The sequence below is a fragment of the Alligator mississippiensis genome, chromosome 8 (assembly GCF_030867095.1).
Source record: "Alligator mississippiensis isolate rAllMis1 chromosome 8, rAllMis1, whole genome shotgun sequence".
Classification (NCBI taxonomy): domain Eukaryota; kingdom Metazoa; phylum Chordata; order Crocodylia; family Alligatoridae; genus Alligator; species Alligator mississippiensis.
In genome coordinates this window covers 7178459-7201626 of record NC_081831.1, presented here as the reverse complement: position 1 = coordinate 7201626, position 23168 = coordinate 7178459, and the positions used below count along the sequence as shown (strand labels likewise).

General features: G+C 43.7%; 1 protein-coding gene across 2 annotated transcripts in view; it reads right to left on the bottom strand.

Annotated features, from left to right (window-relative positions):
• Positions 1-5594: 5594 nt before the first annotated feature.
• The window catches only part of COPRS (coordinator of PRMT5 and differentiation stimulator), a 53519-nt gene continuing 35945 nt past the window's right edge, over positions 5595-23168 (bottom strand). The window contains exons 5-6 of one of the 2 annotated variants that reach the window (XM_059732061.1): positions 9611-9670; positions 5595-6023 (exon numbers count right to left, since the gene is read on the bottom strand). In XM_059732061.1, the coding sequence (XP_059588044.1) occupies positions 9615-9670 (56 nt within the window). In that variant the 3' untranslated portion in view covers positions 5595-6023; positions 9611-9614. Of the gene's footprint in view, positions 6024-6142; positions 8873-9610; positions 9671-23168 lie in introns of those variants that run through there. The other variant, XM_059732062.1, reaches the window with a different exon arrangement.

Below are 23168 nucleotides of genomic sequence, written 5' to 3'. Positions count from 1 at the left end.
TGAGGGCCCTTCTGATTAGGCAGTGAAAGCTTATACTTTTAGACCCGCAGGTCTTTGTTCCATCCCACCAACAAGGACCATGTTGTGTTTCAAACCTAGTAAAGAAAACAGTCACCAAGAAGTCTGCAATCTAAACTGAGCATTTGAGAGAGAGAACTGCTTTTGTATTTATGTTCCTATGCGGTTTGAGAGCCCAGTTGCTTAACAGCCTGGTTTTGTTTTTAACAGCGTTGTCCGTCTCTGGTAAACTGGCATTTAGGCTGCGCTGCAGCTTTAGACACTGTTGTGGCCATTTGATCAAAATTCCTAGCCTGGGACACCCATAAAAACCCAATAATTATTTTCCTCCCTTTTAAAGCTTCGACTCATGGCCCCAGGCCTCCAGCTGCTCTTGCTCTGATGGCCCCAAGTCCAAGGTCTATTGCAAGATCAGCAATCAGCTTACAGTGGGAGAAGCTTAAATAGTAAAGTCTGTGTTTTACTTACAGAAGACAGTTAAGTACATTTCTTTACGGTGAGGGTTGCCAGAATCTGGAACGGGCTTCCAAGGGAGGTGGTGCTCTCCCCTACCTTGGGGGTCTTCAAGAGGAGACTGGACAAGCACCTGGCTGGGGTCGTCTAACCCAAGTGCTTTTTCCTGCCCAGGGCAAGGGGTCAGACTCGATGATCTATTGAGGTCCCTTCTGACCCTAACAACTATGAAACTATAAGTTTTGCAAGATCTGGCTAAAGAACTGACAGCAGGCTGCACTGGGATCCCAGTTAGAGAAGCTGTTGGCTGGATTTTTTTACTACTGACTTCCATGAGAGCAAAGGTTTACTGATGCCAAGAGCTTTTGAAAATCCCACCGCTCAATGCAAGAACAAGGTTGCTAAGCGAATCTTCCTATTCTTATATTATCAAAAACAAAAATCTTGGGATCATCCTGCACATCAAATACTCTGATCTTGGGATGACTTTCAGACTGAAAAGAACACAACCCTGGAAGCATGATGGAGATGTCAATCTAGTCATTAATAAAATCCTATTAGGGCTCAAGTGTGGCAGCATTCACTCAAGGACTGCTGACAGCTTCATTACAATCAACTGCTCTAAAAACAGATCAAGGTTCTGTAAATGCAAACATCCACACGTGGAATTTGCTACGTCTGCTCTAAATTACCAGCTAACAGCTCTAAGCTGTCCCTTTGAAAGCAAGGATCCATAAGCCAAGTAAAACATTTTAAAGAGGTGGTGTTTTATACCCTGCAGATACGATGCGAGGGGCCAAACTTCTGGTACAGAATGCCACAGCTCCATTTTATACTAGCAGAGAATTTCCACATTTCCTCTGGATCATTTCTTATTGCTGTTGCCAACACAAAAGTATTGAAGAATGTGGATCTAAAAGGGTGCAAGAGGATCATATTTATAAACTGTGAATTTGAAAAGCTGAAAGCGCACATCAGTGATCTCATCATCGCATGGAATGATAACTTATCACCAAAGCATGGGATCAGGAAAAGCATCCAGAAGAACGGAAAATAGTTATTAGGGTTAAAAAAAAAAAAAAAAAGTGACTTAAACAAGTGCAGCACCTGGGGAGGTGTTACAGCAACAAGTCGAGTTCTTTTTATGCTCTCTGAAGCAGGATAATGGAAGTGATTGAGGTGAAGCTAAGAGAAGGGCAGGTCGGATTTTGACCTGGAAGATCATGTGTTGACCAGATTTTCATCCTAAAAATAATTACTGAACGGTAAAAACTGTTCACTGTAAACTTCACAGGTTTCAAGAAACCATTTAACAGCTTCCACTGCCATTCTGCTCCAAACATCTTGAAGCGTTATGGTTTGCCAACAAAAGGATAAAATAAACTCACATCAAAGCTCTGTATCAAGATGCAGCATATTATGCCATTAAAGTAAAATCATTGCGCAAAACAGTTCAACATAGACACTGATGTCAAGCAACATGGCCCCCCCTTTCATATTTGGCATGGTCACTGGCTCCATTATCAGGAAAAAAAATAGTAGCTGGTTATTACGTTAGCCATCATCTGGTCCCATATCAGTGTGATCGATGATCTAGATTTTGTTGGTGGCATAGCTCTTTGTGATTCTTTGTAGAAAGACTCAAAGACTGTCCTGCATTACATAAAGACAGGGTTAATAATCAATTAAAAATAAAGAAATAAATTAGTGGAAACATTGCAATTCCTAACTCGAGCTTTATTTTAAAAAGCAAAGGAATACAAGAGGAGAGCCAATTTATATATAAAACATGCAAACAACCAGGACTATCCAGAAGGCAATAACATTATGAAATGGCGAAGGACAACTTCATTTACCAGCTACAGACACTTGGTCATCAAAGTACAGACAGTTATAAAAGCTTGAGGCTAAATTGATTCAGTCTTTGCAGTCTAAACTGCACAGGTTAAACTGAAACAGAAGTGAACAGACATTTACCTTTGACCTCGGAAACGCAGCCACAGGCCTGCAGTGGCTCAGGCCAGAAACCAGGGGGCGCTAGAGCATGGCTCTCTGGCTGTATGTTTGCTGCCCTTAAGGTCTCTGAGGTTTGCAGCCCAGACTTACAGCACCAGGACTCTGCAGGGTTGCTCATCACTTCCTCTTCCTGCTTCCAGGTGCCTCTGGGATTTGTAGTCCAGAGTTGCAGCCAGCAGTAAGTTTGAGCCGGGGAAGGGGTGTTTACCCCCCCCACCCAACCAGCCCCAGACCCCAGCTGGGGTTTGACTGGGGAGGCAGTGTCCCATTCCCCCCACCCCACTGCAGACTGGGGTTGTCCCCACCCCCTCCTCCCTTGTCAGCCAGCTCTCACTGCTCCAGCTAGGGAGCAGAGGGGCAGAACCAGTCCTGCTCTCTGGAGCACACAGCACAGCTTAGGGCTGCAAAGCATGCTGGGATGCTGGGGGACTGTGATTTAACTTGAGCCAGAAAGGGGTCTGGGACAGAAGTTTCATAAACCAGTTTGACCCAAATCAATGAAGTCTGATACAACATTCAACCAGATTTATCCTAAACCAATTCCAGCCATTTTGAAACTGGTTTATGTGCACTGTACTTCTGTTCTGTTTGAGCTTTAAACCAGTTTCTGATCACTTAAACCAGTTTATGTGATACTTCTGTCCCTAGCCCAGAAGTCTACAGCTTAAAAGACCAAACTATGAATTTTTCATTTCAATGTTACTTTCCTCTTCACATATGGAGGCAAAAGCTGAAAATGCACCAGCTGCACACAGACAAGCATCTAAAAAAGCCTTAGAAAGAATACGAGGCACCAAATTGAAGGAATCCTACTCTGGAGTTATCTAGAAAAGAAGATTAAAATATTTGGGACTTGTTAAGAAGTTGCTGAGTCTGCCCTGGGTGGCAGGTGATCGCGCAGCTAGAGGAAGACACAAACGTTTCACAGAGCCAAAAGACTTCCACCGTCAAACAGCGCGGAGAGAAAAAGCACCTGGCACGTGACATCATAACGATTGTGCAAACAGACCAGAGAATTTCACCCGGGTGATGTCTGCAGTATCCCAAATGTGTAAAGCCCTTGGTGTGATTGCCTTTACACAGCACCTATTGAAAGAGGAAATCAAAATACAGTCTTCCCTCTCTCTCTCTCTCTTCATTTCTTCAATATTCCTACAACTAAAGTGCAACTACAGAGTTACAATTCTGACTCGCATTACTTTCCTTTACGGCATATACCCTGCTGGTTTTGTCAGGGTACATTTTCAATACGAGGGTTTCTTCTAACTGCTCTCTAATCTGCAGCTGTTAGGGTTTGTGCGCTTGGCTTTTCTGGGAGGGTGTGGGTGGAATGGCATTGCTTTTTATTGTGAGCAAAGATTAACGCTCCTGTCTGCCTGCCCCATCATTTCACACAGTAAATGTATGATTTAGATGTCAGATTTTTGGCCTATGAAATATTTCTAAGCTCTGTGGTAAATGTCTTGATCTGACAAGTGGCCCAGGCTTTGCCCCTTTATGATCACAGCCTGCTGAATGAGGGTCCCAGCTATCAATTCAGAACATGACACAAAGAGAAGAGGTTTACGTTGAATTTATGCACCAGGTCTCTGGTCAGCGTAGAACGGCATCGTTCCACTGAAGCCAAGAGAGCTAGGCCAGTTAAGCCAAGCAAGGATCTGGTCCGATGTGTTTGCTGCTCGGAGAACAGCAGGCTGTCTGGAAACCACGTGTTTTCGGCTGTTGCTGGGGTTGCGTGTGCGGAGGATATGGGGGCTGCACCATGAAGAACAAAGTGCACGAGCAAATCTTTTGGTAATGTTGAAAGCCTTTGTGCAACGCCCCACAAAACTGGACAGCACGGGACGTACTCACCCTTCATCCACATTTTGTGTTCAGATTCAACACAGGCAAGTAGCACAGCCTGGCCCAGAGGCCACGGTCTGCTCCCAGCTCTGCCACCGCCCAAGGATGTGACCTTGAGAAGGTCGTTGTACCACATTTCCTTCTCCTTCTGCCCATGCAGGCTCAATTCTGCATTTCATCCGGTGCAAAATACCCAAACAGTCCTGGAAGCAGGGACCAGAACTCGGGGCTCCTCCCTCCCGGCACAGCACCCGAACCACAGAGTGGGGGTCCCTATGACACACTCGCTCTCTGGCCCAGCAATCTTGCATGCTGTGCAGCACGGCGCCCACTGCTAGCAAGCGGGGAGAGGGCTCTCTCCTGGGAGGTGGAAGGTGGATATTTGCATCTCCTTAAGCAGAGGGAACTATAGTTTCATTCCCCACTTCCTGGGCAAGTGCTCTAACCACCAAGTATATCAAAGGTGGGCAGCAGCACCACCATCACTCCTCAGCCAGCCCTGGCTGCAGCCACGACGCTGAGTGGTGAGGAGCCCAATCCTCTTCCTATACTTTAGGCAACTTCTTACGCTTAAGTGGAGGAGTGCCTAGTTCCTGGATCCCAAAAAACTGTTTTGCTGTGAGTGCCAAATGGCTCAGCTCTGTCAAGATCAGGGCAGTTCTTGGTAGGTGAGAGAGACCTCTGGGGAACTCACAGGTCAAACAGGAAAGCACCAACAGGGTTTAGGCACCTCCAGGGTCACGAAAGAGCTAAATGGGATTGGGGTGAGGGGTGGTTCAGGATTGCAAGAGGTTTCAGCACCTGGCTCCTCTTTTGGATCTGGCACATTATACCCAGCTCAATGAAGTCATAACATCAGATATGGCCATGGGCATGACTGTCGTACAAATACACGAGATTTGTATTGCAGTAACGCCTAAAGAGCCTAAGACAGGGGCGGGCAATTATTTTGGGTGGAAGGCTGCTTAATGAGTTTTGACAAGCCATCGAGGGTCACATGACAGGCAGCCAGGGGTATATATTAATTTTCTATATTTTTTAGGGGCCCCGCGGGCCAGATGGAATGGCCTGGCGGGCCGCATCTGGCCCACAGGCTGCATTTTACCCACTCCTAGCCTAACGCATACACCAGACACTTAGGAAGTTTGTCATCATGGATCTAACCCAAAACTTCCTACAATCAATAGGAATTTTTCCATCAGCTACAGTGGGTGTTGGATCAGATACAAAGTCTTAAAAACACCTTGAATAACATAGTAAGTAAGTAAGTAGGGCTGCTGGGTTTCACATAATGATTTAATGCATCACAGAAAATAAGGTGAAACAGCAGTTTATATCCATCAAATTCCTCTTAAACCAGACCTAGCAATTCAATAAAAGACACAAATCAAACTATCATTAAGATGGGAATCGACTGTAATAAACGCACATTACTCTTCGGATTACAGTTTTAGTTACAAACAAAAAAGAAAGCACTAAAGAAATAAATGCAGAGTGGTTTTGGGGGCAGGGAATTGTTTGTTTGGGGATTTTTAACTTAATTTTTTTTTTGGAACTTGTGAGTTTCCAGCTCGATGAGACTACCACAGAGACAGGATACCGGCATGAATCCTCATCACTTGAGCAGAGCCTGTATCCAGGGTTTGGGTTCAGACCTGGGTTTGAAATACACTTTGACTCTTGGGGAGGGTCTGCAAAAAAAATTAAACCAGTTCATTAATTAACAAGTCCACCTAAGCGAAGGAGCAATCCAATTGAACCCCCCCAGGTTATGATTTTCAAATCTTATAAGGGGCCTCTTGTGTCTTATGGGGGGGCTGAACCCCCCCCCCCCCCAAGTTTCCACTTAATTTGCACCCTGGTTCAAACCAAGCCTGTCTAATAGACATACATACACTTAGCTGGTAAAACAGGCCTCTATTACCTGAGGGCCTATGCAAGGCTTAGGAACATTTATGACACAAACCCTGGGGAAAGTGAATGGCCTGACATGGTACCAGTGGGAAATAACTGGAAACCCACTCTGCATCAGAAGTGTGCAAATACATTGATTTTAATTTTATTTTTTGCTTCAGGAGCCAAACAGAACAGAAACAATCCCCCCCCGGATTGTGGCATAACCCAAATCAAAAATTTACGGGAGGGAAAAAGAAACAAAAATGAAAACAAACTCATTTGTTATATTTTCTTTAAGCTTCATCTGCGCCTCTTAAGAATTTAATGAAATGCCGTTTTCAAAACAAGTCGTCAAAGCAGCTCATTTAGAAAGTCGCAAAACAAAAGTTTGCCTTCTTTTGAACGTTGTTTTCATTTTTGTCTCGGTTGGGCTGCACAGTTCAGCAAATAAGCCATTTGCTCAGGAAATTTCCCCCCGCCTCACTCAGCACATTCCTCGGAAGTCTTTGCTAGGGCCCCTTTTCAGCCAGCTGTGCCCACGTCCGGGGCTGCAGCGTTCAACTACCACGTCATATTAACTACCGTCCCTTGCTCTACCATAGATGCTATAGACAAGAAATGGCCTGTACACTGGACAGTGACAGCAGAAATGATCATAAGCTGGAGGTGAATAAAGCCTCCTAGGGTCCTAAATCAGAAGTTTGAATCCCTCCCCAGCAATGGGTGAAGACAGCGGGACAAACTGGTATAGCCCTACTTCCTGCACGGGAGAGGAGGACTCACAGGATACTCGCAGGCACAGATCGAGTGCTGTCAGTCCTCCTTGGTATCCCAAAACTATATATGCAATAAGACAGAACAAGCCTCTGCCATGTAGCGCCAGAAGTACATTTCATGTCCTAAATACCACAGGAAATGCATCTGTGCACTGATACTATAAGGGTGGAGGGAGGTGGGAGCTGATCCCAAAAAACTAGTATTTGTAACAGCTTCTATTCTTATTAAGTCAATAGGAAGTCTTCCATTAACTTCAGTGGGAGCAGGATACATCTGGATACGTCTGCAAACACCTCACTAACATTAATGAGTTCATCCTCACAAACCCTCTGTGAACAGGATGTATCATTATCCCCATCTTGCAGGTGGAAAAATTGAGGCACAGCTAGATTAAGTGATTTGCTTACGGTCATACAGGAAGTCTGTGGCAGAGTCAGATCTCGAGTTCCACCAGTGTTTTCACTATAAGGCTTGATTGTGTACAGACACAGGGCACATACTTTCCACAGCTCATTAATAAAGTGCTGTTCTGAGAGAATTGCTACACTAGGTGTAGGATCGTAATCATTACTAAGCAACTTTTGCATCTGATTTTATGTGCAGTCAAGTGACCAAGTTAACAGTGTAACTCCGAAGTAAAAAGTCTCCCACTTATCATGTGAATGTATGAAGGTGAAACAAGTCAGATTTTGAGAGGTATTCTGAATAAACTGTTAGTGCCATTTCTCTTACAGGTCCCTTTTGCCTTAAAATGTGGACAGCAAAGAGAAGAGTGCCTATAAGCAAGATTTATTATTAGAAGTTTTTTACACTTTCTCATTGTCACTGGGGAAATCTGGAAAATACATTACACAAATGAAGCTTTGCATCATGCCTGTGAACTATGTATTATGTTGTTGAGATCCCTGTTTCTACAGTGGAGAAACTGAGGCACGCAGCAATTACGTGTTTTTCCTATGGTCCCATAGCAAGTCAGTGGCACAGTTACAAATCCTAACAACCCCCTTGCTATAAGATCAGCTCCTTCCCAACTGCAAAGATGCAGAACTTCTGATAGTGTCCTCCTGTTTTACTGTACGTGGAACGATGATTTATATATAAACTCATTTAAAAGAAACTACATAAAGAAAGGTTATAAAATAAGCCATTCCAAGAGTCTTTCTATACCATTAATCCAATAATGCATTTTGCTTTTATTTTTGTCTCTTTTTAAATTGTCTCCAGCCATATTTTAGGCCAAACTCATGATAAGCAAATCCAGGCAATAAATCTTCTTGCTGAGGTTTGATCTGTGAATTGTCATATATAACGATGCTATGACACACTGCACTCTGCTTGCCACAAGATTTATCATGCACATCCCCATGCCCCCAAAAGGAAAGGCTCCACTGTTATAAATTTATGCAGTTTGAATGGAAATGGATATGTTTTAAGGTTGTAGAGATGCAAAACCGTTTCTACCTGGCATGTTTGATAAAATCGGAGCTTGGAAACCCAGCTCTCTATATCTACAAGAGAGAAAGTTGTTTTTGTGGGAATGATCTAGCTAGGGAAAAATGCCGAGGTTAGCACACCCTTGTGTAAAGCACATTGCAGACATTACTTGGCACCGTTCTCTGCAGGTCAAGCTTCTGCTCATGTCAGCAATCTTGGCTCTTCCAGAGGAAGCTTGGCAGGATGACGGAAACACTGTACATCCCCCCTCGGCGAGTCCCTGGCACCCCTGGAACACCAGCAGCAATAACAGCGTGCTTGGATGGCGCACACTGATTGGCCCAGGAGGTAATACAACATCTATTTTTGATCAATGTTTTCCTCCCAGGGAAAGAAAAGATTTATTCAAAGTCCCACTGACTTCTCCCTAAAACTGAAAAGGAAAAAATAAGGAAAAGAGCTACTAATTGTAACAGCCCATTACAAACAAGGCTGGATTTTAAAAGTTAAACCAACTGTGCTGAGCATTAGATAAAAACTCAAATTAAATTAACATGCTGCTATCAGAAGTACAGTTTTAATAACCTAATGTATGTTAATGTGGTCCTCTTTACCTAAATACTGATATACACCTATATGTTGCAAAGCACGGTAAGTACCTCTCTAAGAAGCCTAGCACTGGCATTGACTCTGGCAAGGTTGCACCTGAAATACTGCCCTACTTCAGTAAAACTATACTGGTGCCTTGGAAAAGAAAGAGAAGAACAATCAGATTTATAAGGTCAATAAACATAAGACAAGCTCAGGAGAGCAGACTGCCACAAGTCTATGGCCTCCCAGGTTTCCACAGTTGCCACTATACCACACACACCTGCAAACAAGGGGCGTTTGTACACGCCACGGCATTTGATCCTCATTAATTTAACACGCATTAAAAATTTTAACCTGGGTTATTTTGGTGCATTGCGTTTGTGTTTGCGCGACCTGACGGCTAAGATCCAACTCAGAATCGGTTGGTCAAAACTTAATACATAATTACAACAAACCAGGCCCCTCATAACTCGAGTTGAAAAGGGACTCTCTCACCTGTTGGCAGTATGGGCATTAGAATACAGAGCTGAGCAGTGTGATTTCTATTCATTAGAAGGAAATAGTGACCAAACACACTAACCTCTTCATAGTCGTATCGGCGCAGCAGGGTGGCCCATCACGTCAAGACCCAGCATTCTTTCTGCAGTTAAAAAAAGCATCAGTCTGATTAGACACAGCAAATCATCCCCCGCCCACTCTGGTCCTTGAAAGGCATCACAGTTTTTAGGGAAAGGCCTGGACAAATAAGTGAAAATTATCCTGAGCCCTAAAAACGGCAGATGCAGTCCCTATTCCTAACAAGCAAATTCCAACAGCTGAAAGAAGTGATGACTTCAGGGGGAGCAAAATAGCAGGAATTGTATGTTGCCTGTGGTATAGCAGGCTATGCTTAAGAGAAGATGTGATCCTGGTTCGGGAATACCTACAATAATAGAGTGGCTACTGTGAGGACTTCTAAAGTGTTTCCTTTGAATCCACAACCCGCTCTCTACCCTGCTATTTCAGGGCAAGTTCTGTTCTCAGGAACAACGCTGCTTCAGCTGAGGTTACTCCTGGTTTTCATGAGTGTACAAAACGAGCCTGCTTACTGTTCACATGCATGTGTCTATGTGTATCTGAAGACATAAGATGCATGCACCTTTTAGGAACATCAATCATTTTACATTCACAGTGTCCCACACTGATTTTACCCCTTTCTTAACTTCGTGAAGACTGTAATATAGAACCCTGTTCCCTCACATCAGCAGCTCCACTGTCTTCAGTTCATAAAACTAGGCAACAAATTAGACTGCACAAATACCTAGTAAAAAAAAAATCTCATTTTCTCTAGTCCAACTTTCTAGCTTCAGCCATAAGGAAAAAACACCCAGAAAAGATCCCCCTCGCAAGGCTACAAAACTGGCCTGTTTAGCTGTTCTTTTGCTGTCCAAATAGAGGTTTAATAAAATAATGTAACTGTCCATTCAGAGGCCTAAACAGATGGCCAAAGTGATTGATTGTCTGTGCAACCATGCAGCTGTGTAGCGTTCCACTCTGAGCAAACATGCAAATGTGCATGTAGATAGAAGGTTGAAATTACGCCACATCATTTTAAAATACCTCGAGTATCAAAACGGAAACAAATGATCCATTGAGAGACGCCAAAGATTTCTTTGGCAGCTCTGATTCTTTTTTTTTTTTTAATCCCTTTTGCTTGGGGACTCTCCACCTGCCTGCCTAAGATTTCTTCTGCATTGTGGCTGCAAGGCTGTCTCTTCTGCTCAGAAATTCAAGGAAGCTGCCTGCAATTAGCACCTCCTGGAGCTGACTCTATGAGGTCTCATCCCCCAAGCCCAGCTACAGAGGAAGTCAAAATCAAACACAGCAGAGATATGGAGGTCCAGACTTCCTAAAGCTCTGACTTGCAGCATGCACAGATCTGTAAAGAAAAAGACCTCCTTTGTTCACGTTCCCTGTGGAAGGCCCACCCTAATGGCAGTAGCAAATTTCTTCCCTTCCTTCACCATCTCCCCTTGATGATTATTTGATTACTCTCTTCCCTGTGCTGCCCTAGCCCAAGCGGTTCAAATCTTTTCACAAGCATTAAGGAAGAAAGCCAAACATCCCTTCCACTAGACCGGTTTTACTCATGTAGACGGGTCCCCTCAAGGAAAGAGTGGGGCAATCAGCTCCTTTTCTTGGTTACCTAAGGAGTCTGCAGAGGAGCAGGGAATATAGAGCAGATGTCCTGATGCCTAGACCTCAGCTCTAACCACAAGTCAGTCCTTCCTCTCAACCCAAACCTGACATAGGACCGGACTGGAATATGCCTGGTCAGACGACTTTGTCCTCCTTGCCTCTAGCGTTTTGAGAACGGCTTGACAAGAGGCCATCAATGTCAAGGGGAGCGCCACTTCAAAATAATAAAAAGACTAAATTGTGGCTTCAAGAATGGAAGATGGGATCAGGCAGGGAGAAGGAGCAGTGCAGGAAAGGGCTCAACCACCCGGAGAACCACCAGAAAGGTGCTGTTCAACACCCCACACGCTGAAATGCTGCTCTGGGGGAGTGCGCAGGAGCCACTGTCCGGCAGAAAACCCAGATCCTGTTTGACATGAATGAATTGAAAATGTGCACAATCCTCAGCTTTGCCTCTACTCTGGAAAAGATTCCCACCTATTTTATGGATTTAGAAAAAGGTGGAAAGAGTTTAGGAGTTCAGATCTCATGCGAGTTCAACAGAACTGAAATCCCAGCTCTATCACACACGTGTATGCCATGGCGCTTACCTGGGGGTGGGAATCCTGGTTCCTGTATCTCCATGTATTTGATCATTTTTCTCAAAAAAAGATGCTGACATGGTGGCAACCAGGCCTATTTAACCCCAAGTAGTGGATACAAGGAGAGAGAGGGAACACTAGCTGTGCATCGTGTGATGCAAACATTGAGCTATGAGTGCCTGAATCTCTGAATAGGCTGATGTAAATCAACACAACTCTGTTGCAGTCAACTTCTAGTACCTCAATGTTCGGGCTACACTGCCTTGTGCAGACACGCACGCCTCTATCACACACAAGCCAATTTTGCTTTTCTTTCCTCCCTCCCATGTCTCCCCCCCACAAGATGTACTATTTTATCCTACCATTTTGGGAGTTACAAAGCTTCCTTACATTGCTGTCCACTTAGTGTCACATTTCACTCCCACCAGCCGTTCAGTTTAGAGACTCCCTTGCTGATTAAAAGTCTTACGGTAATGCAGTAATGGTCCAGATGCTACACACTGCCTCTCTAGGTAGCTATTTGAGGGCTGGTAATTTGAAACCTTTTATTTAAACCACCATCATCTTTCAAAATCCAACTTTAGAGACTAAACTTACTGTGCTTTCAAATTACTGAGAGCAGCAGGTGGGCTACAAGGAAGCAATTTGTTATAAACATGATGCTGTCTGCATAATGGTAGATGTTTAATCTCTGCAGCGTTTAATGGCCAACATGCTGGAGACGAGGGCAGAACAATTTATGGATCCTAAATATGTTTTTTGTAACAGAAGACTGGGTTCCAAGAAGGGTAACGTGATATATGGGTCTGACTATTTTGATTAGATCTCAACCCTCTCATATGGCCCAAAGGTAAAATTTCAAGCTATTCATAACCTGCAGTAGTTTAGCAGCCTAATCTCAAGAATGGAAACACCTAGACTCCCTGGAGTCATCTCAACTTTTCATCCTTCAGCAGCAAAACAGATATGTTGAACAGTACATACTGTAAAGCATGAAAGATATATGAACAGCACAGGAAGCTCGTTTTGGATGCAACCTTAAAAATTAGAGTGTTTTATACTGTTCATGGATAGTAAAGATTTTGTGGCACTTCTGAGTCCTGACTATGCAAAACCAGTACTCTCTCCCCATGTAGGGGAAAATTTTAGCCAAGGACATCTGTCTGGATAACTTTCCTAGGAAAACATCTGAACCTGCAGGTCTTGCTCCTGCAAGTAGCCTCCCCACCGCGCTGCAAGACACTGAAGCATACAACCTCTCACCCCACCAACTTTAAAAAGAGGCCTACATTTCCAAACGTCACTAGTGATTTTGGGCACCTCTGTAATAGCTTGCCAAGCACGTTAAGCCAGGATTAAACCAGGGATCTCCAGAGACAAACACACAAGCTGCAGAACTATTGATCTTTTAGAGGAGCAGTGCACTGTACTCTTATCCTCTGCAGACTAGCTAAGAGTAGGTCCTATGACTTACCTGCACTAGTGACTTACACCTCTGAGTGCCCACCCCGAGACACCTCCAAGGGACCCTGTTTGGGAGGCTGGGGTAACCAAAAATTAAAGCACCCTTAAATTACTAGCCAGTGTCAAAAAGCTTAGGGATCAAAGCCAGTTTAGAAAACCAGCAGGTCCTGATGGTTTCCAAGATTTTTTTTCTGATAATATTGGGAATTTTCAGTGACCCAAATCTCATGTCGATCTCATATTATCTCACGGAGTCTAGAGAGGGTAAAAAAAAAAAGTTTCCACACTTTTGCTGTCTTCAAAAACATCAACTGGAAATGGGATTAAACAAATCTGTACCATTTTATAACACAAACCAATGACAAAATGCTAACAACAACAGCTGATGCTCGCAGTGTTTTTCTTCTTTCTGAGCTATATTGATAATGCATCAAAGAAGATCAATGGCACATCTAAAACAGGCGTGTGGCTACGTTTACGGGTGCTGGGTTCAGGACCGAACCGATATTTTGCAGCAGGTCTAGCGAGGCTCAAAAGTGTGCAGGAGGGAGAACACACAGAGAGCACCAGAAAGCCTGAAAGTGATGTCCTATTCTAAATGAACTGGAAAGAAATTGCACTCCCGGCTTTGACGGCAAATCACAAGGTAATTGTTTCTTCCCACAGAAGTTATTGTAACAGACAAAAATTGGTCACCATTAAACAAAGTTTACTCAGTGGCACTTTTACGGTTCTGCTGATGGGCCAGTTAAGAAAACACTGAATAAATTATGAAACAATAGAAGGAAAATGGCTCTTTACTACAAGTGTTCAATATAACAATTTTAAAAGGCTATAATACAGGTTTATTGAATTTGGCAGGACTTGTAAATCCCAACTCCCATTACAGTGCCGTGACTTAAGCAGCAGTGCCCTTCAATTTGTCATTGGAAATTTCCAACTTAAACAGCCTCAGTTAAAAAAAGATAACTTATTCACACACTCCGAGATCAACCTGTTTGCTGGACCAAGCGCTGTGCTGTATGCAGCATTTCACAGCTTCGGGTAGCCGTGTATGTAGGTTATTCTATCCATGTATCTAGCTGACCAAATATCTGCGTCATTTGAGATGCCTTGGTAGCTCCAGACAGCTTGTTCCCCAGGGTTCAGATCCTGGTAAGTAGTCACCTAGGGTTGTCTGTCTTTGAAAAGATTTCAGACAACTCAAGAGGAGCTTCAGAGAGCTCTTAAACTGAGGGCTTCAGTTGAAATGCCTACCATTATACACAGGCAGACAACATTATTTGGGTAAATACAATAACTTTTATTAAACCAACTGAAATCAAATAGTTGGAAAAACCATTCTTTGCAAGCTTTTGGGCATGAATTGCAAAGAATCATTTTTCCAACTATTCAGTTGGTCTAATAAAAGATATCGCATTTACCCAAATAACCTTGTCTGCCTATGTCCTTAGACCAACACAGCTACAACCAACACTGTTACACCCAGGCATGCCACCTGGCAAAGAGACATCAAAAATAGATATGTCCCCCTTAGATACAATGCAACTTCCCTCTAAACAGGAATAAGTGCTGCAGCTCACACACAGAGTCCTTCTTGCACAAAAGAAGCTGGTTTCATGGAGAATATTTGGTATTTTGATACCTTTTGATATTTGGGACTGACCTGTGGGAACACTTTTTCTGAGATATGTTGGACAAGTCACTCAATTAACAGACAAGCTAGAAGGAAATAAGTAGCAGTGCTTTAGAATGACATCTGCATCTGCAGTAGGCAATAGATCGGAAACTGGGAACCTTTCGACTGTACGAGGAATGGGACATCTAAGCTTGGAGAACAAACATATCATGGTTATAATCACTTCAGCCAAAGGGAAAATATTATGTTGTTTCAACCCTGGTGGAGACCCAGCTCTATGACAGAGGAGATCCAGAAGAACCAATCTCTCCTCACTCCTCTTCCATGTACCCTCATACTGCTGTTTGCATAAGCAAGGAAGAGTATTACCCTACGGGCTTGCAATTGAGACCACCCTGCACCCCTGAAAAAAAAATTATTTAAAAAAAAAGAAAAAGGAAGAAACCACCTTCTGTTAAGGTGGAAAAAAGAAGAAACCACCTCTCTCCTTCTGTACGTAAGATAATAAAGATTTTGTATTCACTTCCATAGGAAAAAAGAGAGTCCCCAGAGTCGCTGAGCTGGTTCTTCCTATTTTCCCCCCTCAGTAAATTGGATGATGTTAATATGCTGCTAATACATTGTCCTTTTACAGCGTTCTGACTCACAGATAGGCCCCATTAATTAAAGGCATGCTGGGATTGGAGGATTTGGGTTTTATTACTGTTGAAAAATATGTAAGAAGCTTAACCAGTGGGAGTAGAGCCCACTGGAAATGCAGCTGCTTCCAGGATGAAATGCCAAACTGCGACTACATGTAAACTGCCAAAAAGCCATAAGATTTCTGGTTTGCATTTATTCTGGGTAATATACAGCTGTGCACAGACCTCAGGTAAAAAGCTGCAGGCAGTTTGCATTACTCAGCAAATCTGCCCCGGTCTGCTGCAGTTTGCTGGCTGTTTCTGCTTAACTCTTGCAATTGAAAAACCGAAGTCAAACCATATGTACAGTACAGCAGGAATAAATCTTACTGCAAATACAGCCAGTCAGCTTGGAAAACATTAACATATGAAGGGCTTGATCAAAGCCCAACACAGTAAATGGAAACAGTCCCTATGGCCTCAATGAGCTTTGGATCATGCTCTAAAAGGTGCCCTATGTACTCAAACTCATCAGTACACATCAAACCTCTGGGGACATCGATGAGATCTGGCATCAGCCTCTATAAAGTTAACAGTAACATTTTGATTACTTCAATGGGTGCCTAAAGCTCCACGTAGTGCAGTGCTAAAGACCCTATAATCCCACCGACTTCAGCGGCGCTGAGTTCTGCACCTGGCCCCATGTACAATTCAAAGTATAGGACATCCTCCTTATATAAAAACATATGAAAATATGCCCTATTTTCATTAACACTTTTATACCTCACAGGACCTAAAGCAAACTGCAGCAAATAAGGACTTTATAGAAGCAGGAACAAGCAACATTCAAACAAAGCTGTGCCTATTTGTATTGGGCCTCCACCCGGCCCCATTCTTAATGGGCTCATTGCTGCTATTGCTCTTTACATCCAACTCCCACTGGCTTCACTAATGTCAACAGGATTGTACGGATGCAGTTGAGGTCAGAATTTGGCCCATATGCAATGCCACAGAGATAAAAGTTAACTAAGTCCCAGTACACTTTACAGCTCTAAAAAGCAATTGATTTTAAACAGAGGTCAGACTCCAGAGTGTTGATTGCTGGTAGATCCTCCCTGAGCTGCCGACATCCTCCTCTATTTCACCATGAGCTGGAGTGTTTTCTTGGACCTTGTTCAGATCAGCTTTCTGCGTTACAAAGCTATGGTGCTATCATGATTTCAAGGATACAGGTTTTAGCCATGTTGGTCTATAGGCAAAAGCAGTCAGAACTTTTGGTAGAGGCGATATCTTTTATTAGACCAACTAGATAGTTGCAAAAAAAAGTCTTTATTTGCAAGCTTTCAGGCTTATGCGCCCTTCCTCGGGTGAGGAATATTTGCAAAGGCAGCAGGCAAGAACTGCCCGATCAAGCACCAATTGAGGAACAGGTTTGAGGGAATCTGGGCAAGGGTTAGTTGATGATAAATCTGGAGTCAGTACTTCCAGATGGGTCCTGGGTATGACCATAAGCTGCATCCAGCTGGAGGACTTGGTGACAACATGGTGGGGTAGCTCCTCATTGTTGCAACCTCCAGAGTAAGGCGAGTATACGGTGACTCAAAACCCTAGCTCCCACTGCCTTGTGGCTACTCCCTGGCTGGAGAGAGGCTAAGGGACATCACCCTAACAGAAACATGCCCTCAGTGATGTGTTAGGCAGTCAGCAGCATCTCTAATCTGTTGCTTTGTGGCATGAAATACAACTATCGAGGCACTGGATTGTCTGGACTCAGTCTGGCCTTTGGACTCTGTCTCGATAGTCTATAGAGGGGCTGGTAGGTCTAGGGCAGCCTCCACTCCACTATTGCCTAGGCATATGCACCAAAGGTCTTGGTGTGATGGTCACATAGACCTCTTGCACATACACCATGATCCAGAGTATCGATGGCTTCCAAGAAAACTTCCAGAATCCAAAACAGCCGCATTTAAGCTATTACCATACAAGTACAGCTGGTCAGAAACCGGAATTTCTCTTCCACAGGAAACTGGTATTCCAAAAAAAGTTAGGTCAAAAAGTCCATATTTTGAAATGTTTCACAATTTTTGCTCCATGGGAAATGTAATTTCAATAAGGAAACCATCAGACACCTTTGAGGTAAACAGAGTGCTCCAACTTGTCCAGGAAGGGAACATGGTTTCAACACTACTTCAATTCATTTTATTTCAACTTTCTGCATTATTTATAATATGTAATATTTCGATATGTTTAAATATTGTTTGTTAAAACACTTTTAGCATTCAAAGTCACTTAGAATTTGACAACATCAAAAAATGACATAACTGAAATGTTTGAACTTTTCCTGTTGAAAATTGAAATGGAAATGGACTCCCACCAAGCTGTATTGTAGTCAGAATATTAAATAAAAACTTGTAAAACTGAACAGAATCCTATGAAAAATCACTGAGAATGTGGGAAAAGGGCACTTTTACAGACTTGTACCAAATTATAGAGCCATCCTTCACTCTTTTCTCATGACAATGATTGCAACTCTGTTGAGGTCCCTCCCAACCCTAGCATCTATGAATCTATGAATACAGTTGAGGTTAGGGCCCAGGAAGGAAATGGGTGCTTTTCCATGGACTTTAAGGGCATGGGGTCAGGAAAATCCTTCTATGGGTTCATTTTTTATTCTGGATGTTCTGGGCCCTCTGTGCTGTGCAGCTACTTGTACAGACCAACGTTTTAAAAAACACGAAACCAAATCAAAATCAACCTTGTAGGTCCTTTTGTTACTTACTTTGACATCATCTCTCTTGCATAGGGAAGAAGCTTGAGATCAACAGATTTTCTTGAATATTTCAGCTGGAAAAACCAGCAGGGCAAATCAGAACAAAACAGGGCAATCAGAACAAACTCATGAAAAGGATCATTTGCTGAACTGTGTTAGCATACTACCAGATTGGTGGGCAAAGTTAAGCACCATTTAAGGTGGCTTTTGGCAAGAATGACATAGCAATGAAAATCAATTTAAAATGTCAAAATAGTTGCAGTGAGCAGAAGTGATATGGATTAGGGATTGGGTAACACCCTGAAGAGAAACATGCAGAGTACTGCAAGAAGTCCTAGAAGCTTGAACATTGACTTTATATGGAACTCAGGTATTGGAAAGAGTCAAGTAGACATTGTGATGGCATGTTGTATTGGCAAATGTGAATGCACATTGTAATGGCCAAAAAATCACATTGTATACAACAGAAAGGGCAGGAGAGGAACAACACATTTGGAGTGTTGCCTTCCCCGCCAGTTATCAGAATAAACGAAGGCAATCCCTGGAGACAGGCAACAGCCCAAAGGAGTTGGAAGCGCAGGTGTTTTGAGCCATCATTGGTCAGCATTGGTCTATGTACCCTGAAGGCAAAAGGGTCATCTAGAGCAGTGTTTCTCAACTAGTTGGTCATGAGAATATATGAAAGGTTTGCAAACAAACTTTAAAAATGTATTCTCTTTTAAAGGAGAAAAACATGGGAAACTGTGGCTTTTCCCTTGCAGGCTGGCAGAGGTCCAGCCTGCAAAGGGCTGCTTGTGGCCTCCCATGCCCACCCCACACACACTAGGAGGCTGGGGGCACAGGGCAGCAGGTTGGGAGTGAGGGACACTGGGTCGAGACTGGCCATTGACGCTTACAAATGGGTCCTGGTACAAAAAAGGTTGAGAACCACAGCTCTAGAGGCATTGGCAATGCGTAGTGCGTGCACACAGGTGCATGTGCACCCCCTGAGATTGGTCATGCACCACCAGCTGGAAGCGCCAGCTGTAAAACTGGTTTTGCCGCTGGCTCGGTGATCGGCCACTGGGGGACACCCCCCCCCCATCGGTTATCTGGTGCCCCCCCCAGACTCAGGAGGCACCAGTTGCCTATGTCTAGAGGTACTGCATAAAATAAAGCAAAAAGGAAAGGAACAGACTTAACTGCATAGCACACCATACCAACCCAGAGAAAGAGCAGAAGTCACTGCCCCAAAGGTTATAATCTAAATAGCTGAGGCAAAGCAAGCATTATGAGCGAGGAGCCGAGACAAAGAAGGTAAGCAGCCTGCCTAAAGTCACAGAGCAAGTCTGTGATATGGCCAGGAAAAGAGCTCACGGTCCAAGTCCTTACCCAGCACTTTAGGCAGAAGACTTCCATTTGTTCATGAATCGAGGCTGTACTCTGTAGTCACTTGGCAAAGTATTAGGAGCTTTCTGGGATCCATCTGGACACAGATGCAAGATCATTATGACACGTGGGAGTTAGGTAACTGGCATGCACCTCAAGCTAGCAATGCTGCCACGCTACCAGCATGCAGGAGCTTTTATGCCAAATGACTCTTGGTTGCAAGAGAAATTAAATTATTTGCCCAGGACCATGCAGGGAGAAGCAAGCCAGATCCAGGTCCTAAATCCCAGCTCGGTCCGTTAACAACAAAGCTCCTGCCTTCCTTTCCAGGAAATGAGATGCAGTGACCCCTTCCTCTCCCCAAGATACACGGGGTCCTGAATATTGCCAAGGCCCTCAAGATCATCAGCTGGATCCTACATAACTTTCAGGAACTGCAGATGGAAGATCTCCGCTCAGAATAACGTGCACCAAGAAAAGATGATAATACCCGTAAGAAAGAGGCACATCCCCAACTCTTCAAGGCCACCTGGAGTTGGAATAGCCTTGTAAAAATGCAGCAGGAGTTACAGCCCAGTTGTAGATGACAGCAGCAGGATAGTGGTCCTAACTGATCCTAATAATAACTAATAACTGACCCTGCGTCTATCTGTTTCTAGAAACTAGCTTCCACTATGTTTGTCTGTACAGCAAGATTATAGATACAGGCCTGGAAGAGCAGGACTTGCCAGCAGATGACCCCTGCTCACCATCATTCAGAGAAATTAAGGATCTGACCAGGTGCAGTCAGTGGAGCGTGAACCTGCTCAAAGCCACACAGGAGGTCTGTGGCAGAGGCAGGAATTGAACTCTGCTTTCAGTCTTGGGCCTGATCCAACCACCTCTGAAGTCGACAAGTCTTCCTACTGACCCAAAGGGGCAGCGGTTCAGGATCCCTGTGCCTTACCCAGGTCTCCCTTGGCACCAGCTTGAAAAGAAAAAGTGACAACAGAGATTGCACTGGCCCCAAAGTAATGCATCATAACAACCAAAAGGACAACTGAAGTGGCTTTGTAAAGGCAGAGCATACGTGGGACATGAGTGTTAGCTTTTTCATTGTTCTTCCAGTTTATAATAAAATTCATTGGACACCTGAAAGTGAAATCTGTTTCCATAAAAAAAACACAAGTTACATACCACATCTCTCACACTTTACTGAGGAATCCTTTGTGAGCACCAAGAGACACAAGCTGTTGCATCATTTATTGCTCATGGATGCCAGCCAATGCACGTGGTATATTATTGAAAGGGACTCCCCACAAAAAACAGTGACATATTCCTTTCCTCTAATCCAGGAAGAATTATAAACGGTATATGACCTGCTGCAGGACAACAAAAAGCAAACCAGTTTGAATCTAATGCTTTTAGGCAGGGAGGTTTTGCTATAACCTTTCTTTGTTTTCTGCAAGTTGTTCTTCCCCCTTCACAAACAAATACTTAATAGAAAGTCATACAACTCTACGTACCCGAGAATCCAGGCTAACGCCAGCCTGCCTGCCTCTTAAATAGCCTGCAAGTACCTGCTGACCCTTTGCAAACCTGCTCTCCTTAACAGATGCTGGTACACGTTTAGAGAAAAAGTGTCGGGAAACAATTTGTAGAGAGCTGCTAAGGTTAAAAAGATTTAGCTTTGACTGTTCGATGCACAGGAATTTAGTGATTCCCATTATAACCCCCAGCAAAATACTGAGCAGAGGGTAATTCTGTATCAAGAATGAACACATGCTCTAGGGGGAAGGCACTGGACCAGTGATCCTTAGGATGCAAGTGTCTTGCTCCCGGGACCATCTCTCCAGCTACCCTCTGAGCCAATGCAATAGATCATGTTCATCTAGCAGCTGTCCATGTGCGTGAAGTCCACATGCTAAGTAAATCTAATTGAAACCTGCTGACTGTAGCCCATGGTAAAACTCCCATGGACTTCAATACAACAGAACTGGGTCCTTGACATGCTCAATTTTTCCTGCCCCTGGGCCAGGGAGCTGGACTTGATGATCTTCAAGGTCACTTCCAGCCCTAATGTCTATGAAATCTGAAAGAAAAGATGCTCCTAAACATCACAGCTTTGGGTCCAGACCTCATGCCACTGAACTTGGTGGTATCCATGTGTCAGCAGCAAAAATCCACGTTAGACGCTGAAAATAAGCCAAGAATGGAGGTCCGGGTCTTTCAGGGTGCTGAGCTTCTTCAGCTCTCACCGACTTCAAAGGGACTTGAAGGCATTTAACGTCTCAGAGTCAGCCCCCAATTTTGTTCCAGCTTCCAAATCCCAATTACCATAAAAAAATCCCCTCTTTTGAACACAGACTTAGAAGGAAAGTGTTAAGGAAAGTGCTATCAAGGAAGAGAGACGGGTAATTTTTTTTCTCAGCCACCAGCAATAAATCTCTCGTTCTCTCCCCGCTTCAACCTCCAAAACGAAAGGCCCTTACGAACAAGACGTGACCGTCTCTTGTAATGCACAACCGCCTGGGAATACAAGCAGACATCGTAAACAAAACCAGGTGGGAAACTGGTTCCAGTTATTTTCATTTGATAGAGAAATTCAAACTGAAATTAAGCTGTTGTCAAAAGCATGTGGCCTTGAGGTGCCAGAAGAGGCCTAGGATGTCCACAGGCCCAACATCTTACTAAAAATAAAAGGCATATTGATACAAATTAGAAAATTAAAAATAAATAAAATGGAAGGTTGTTGAAATGCAGAGAGACGACCTGTATTATACAGTTGTGACGTCCTAAATTACTTCATAAAACAATGTAGTACGTCAGACATATTCACCTGCCATTACCACTGGGTTTGGGATGTTTAACAGTATAATCTCACAGTAGTTTAGGGCAAAGAGTGAAGAACGACACCACTTCCAACTGTAACTGCAAACAAATTTTAGGTAGGCAGAAATTGCACCAGTTAGGATTTGGCTAGGATGGAGGCCTGATCTCAAAAGGCACTATGATGGGATCTTTAGAAGCGATCAAGACTTTTCTTTTTTTTTTTTTTAGTTGCACCTGGAAGATGGCACAGTGCCATTGCTACCACAACAGGTGATGAACTCATGCTGACCACAAGAAACGTGTTACTTATCGAGTCGTCCTTGCTATTCCTTGGAAACCTCTTTCTACACACTGACCTCAGCCCAGGATACTCTGAAATTACTGGTGAGGATGCACCATGAAAACTGAGATAATATTTTAATGTAAGGCCTCATCTACACTTGGGAATAGTTCTACCTCAGCAGTTAGCGGCCAGCAGCTATTGTCACTACATTGGCAATACAGGCCTGACTAGAGAAGACCAACGATGCTTACACCAACAAGCGCTCTGGGTCGGTAGTCACCACCCCTGCACCTAGGAGTCACCTCATCATCACTGACACCTGAGCAGAGTATTATGAGTAGAGTATTCCCAAGTATAGGAAGCAGCCTAAAAAAAAGAAAAAAAGAGAGAGAAAACTACGCTCAGCCTTTGTGAATGCAGTGCA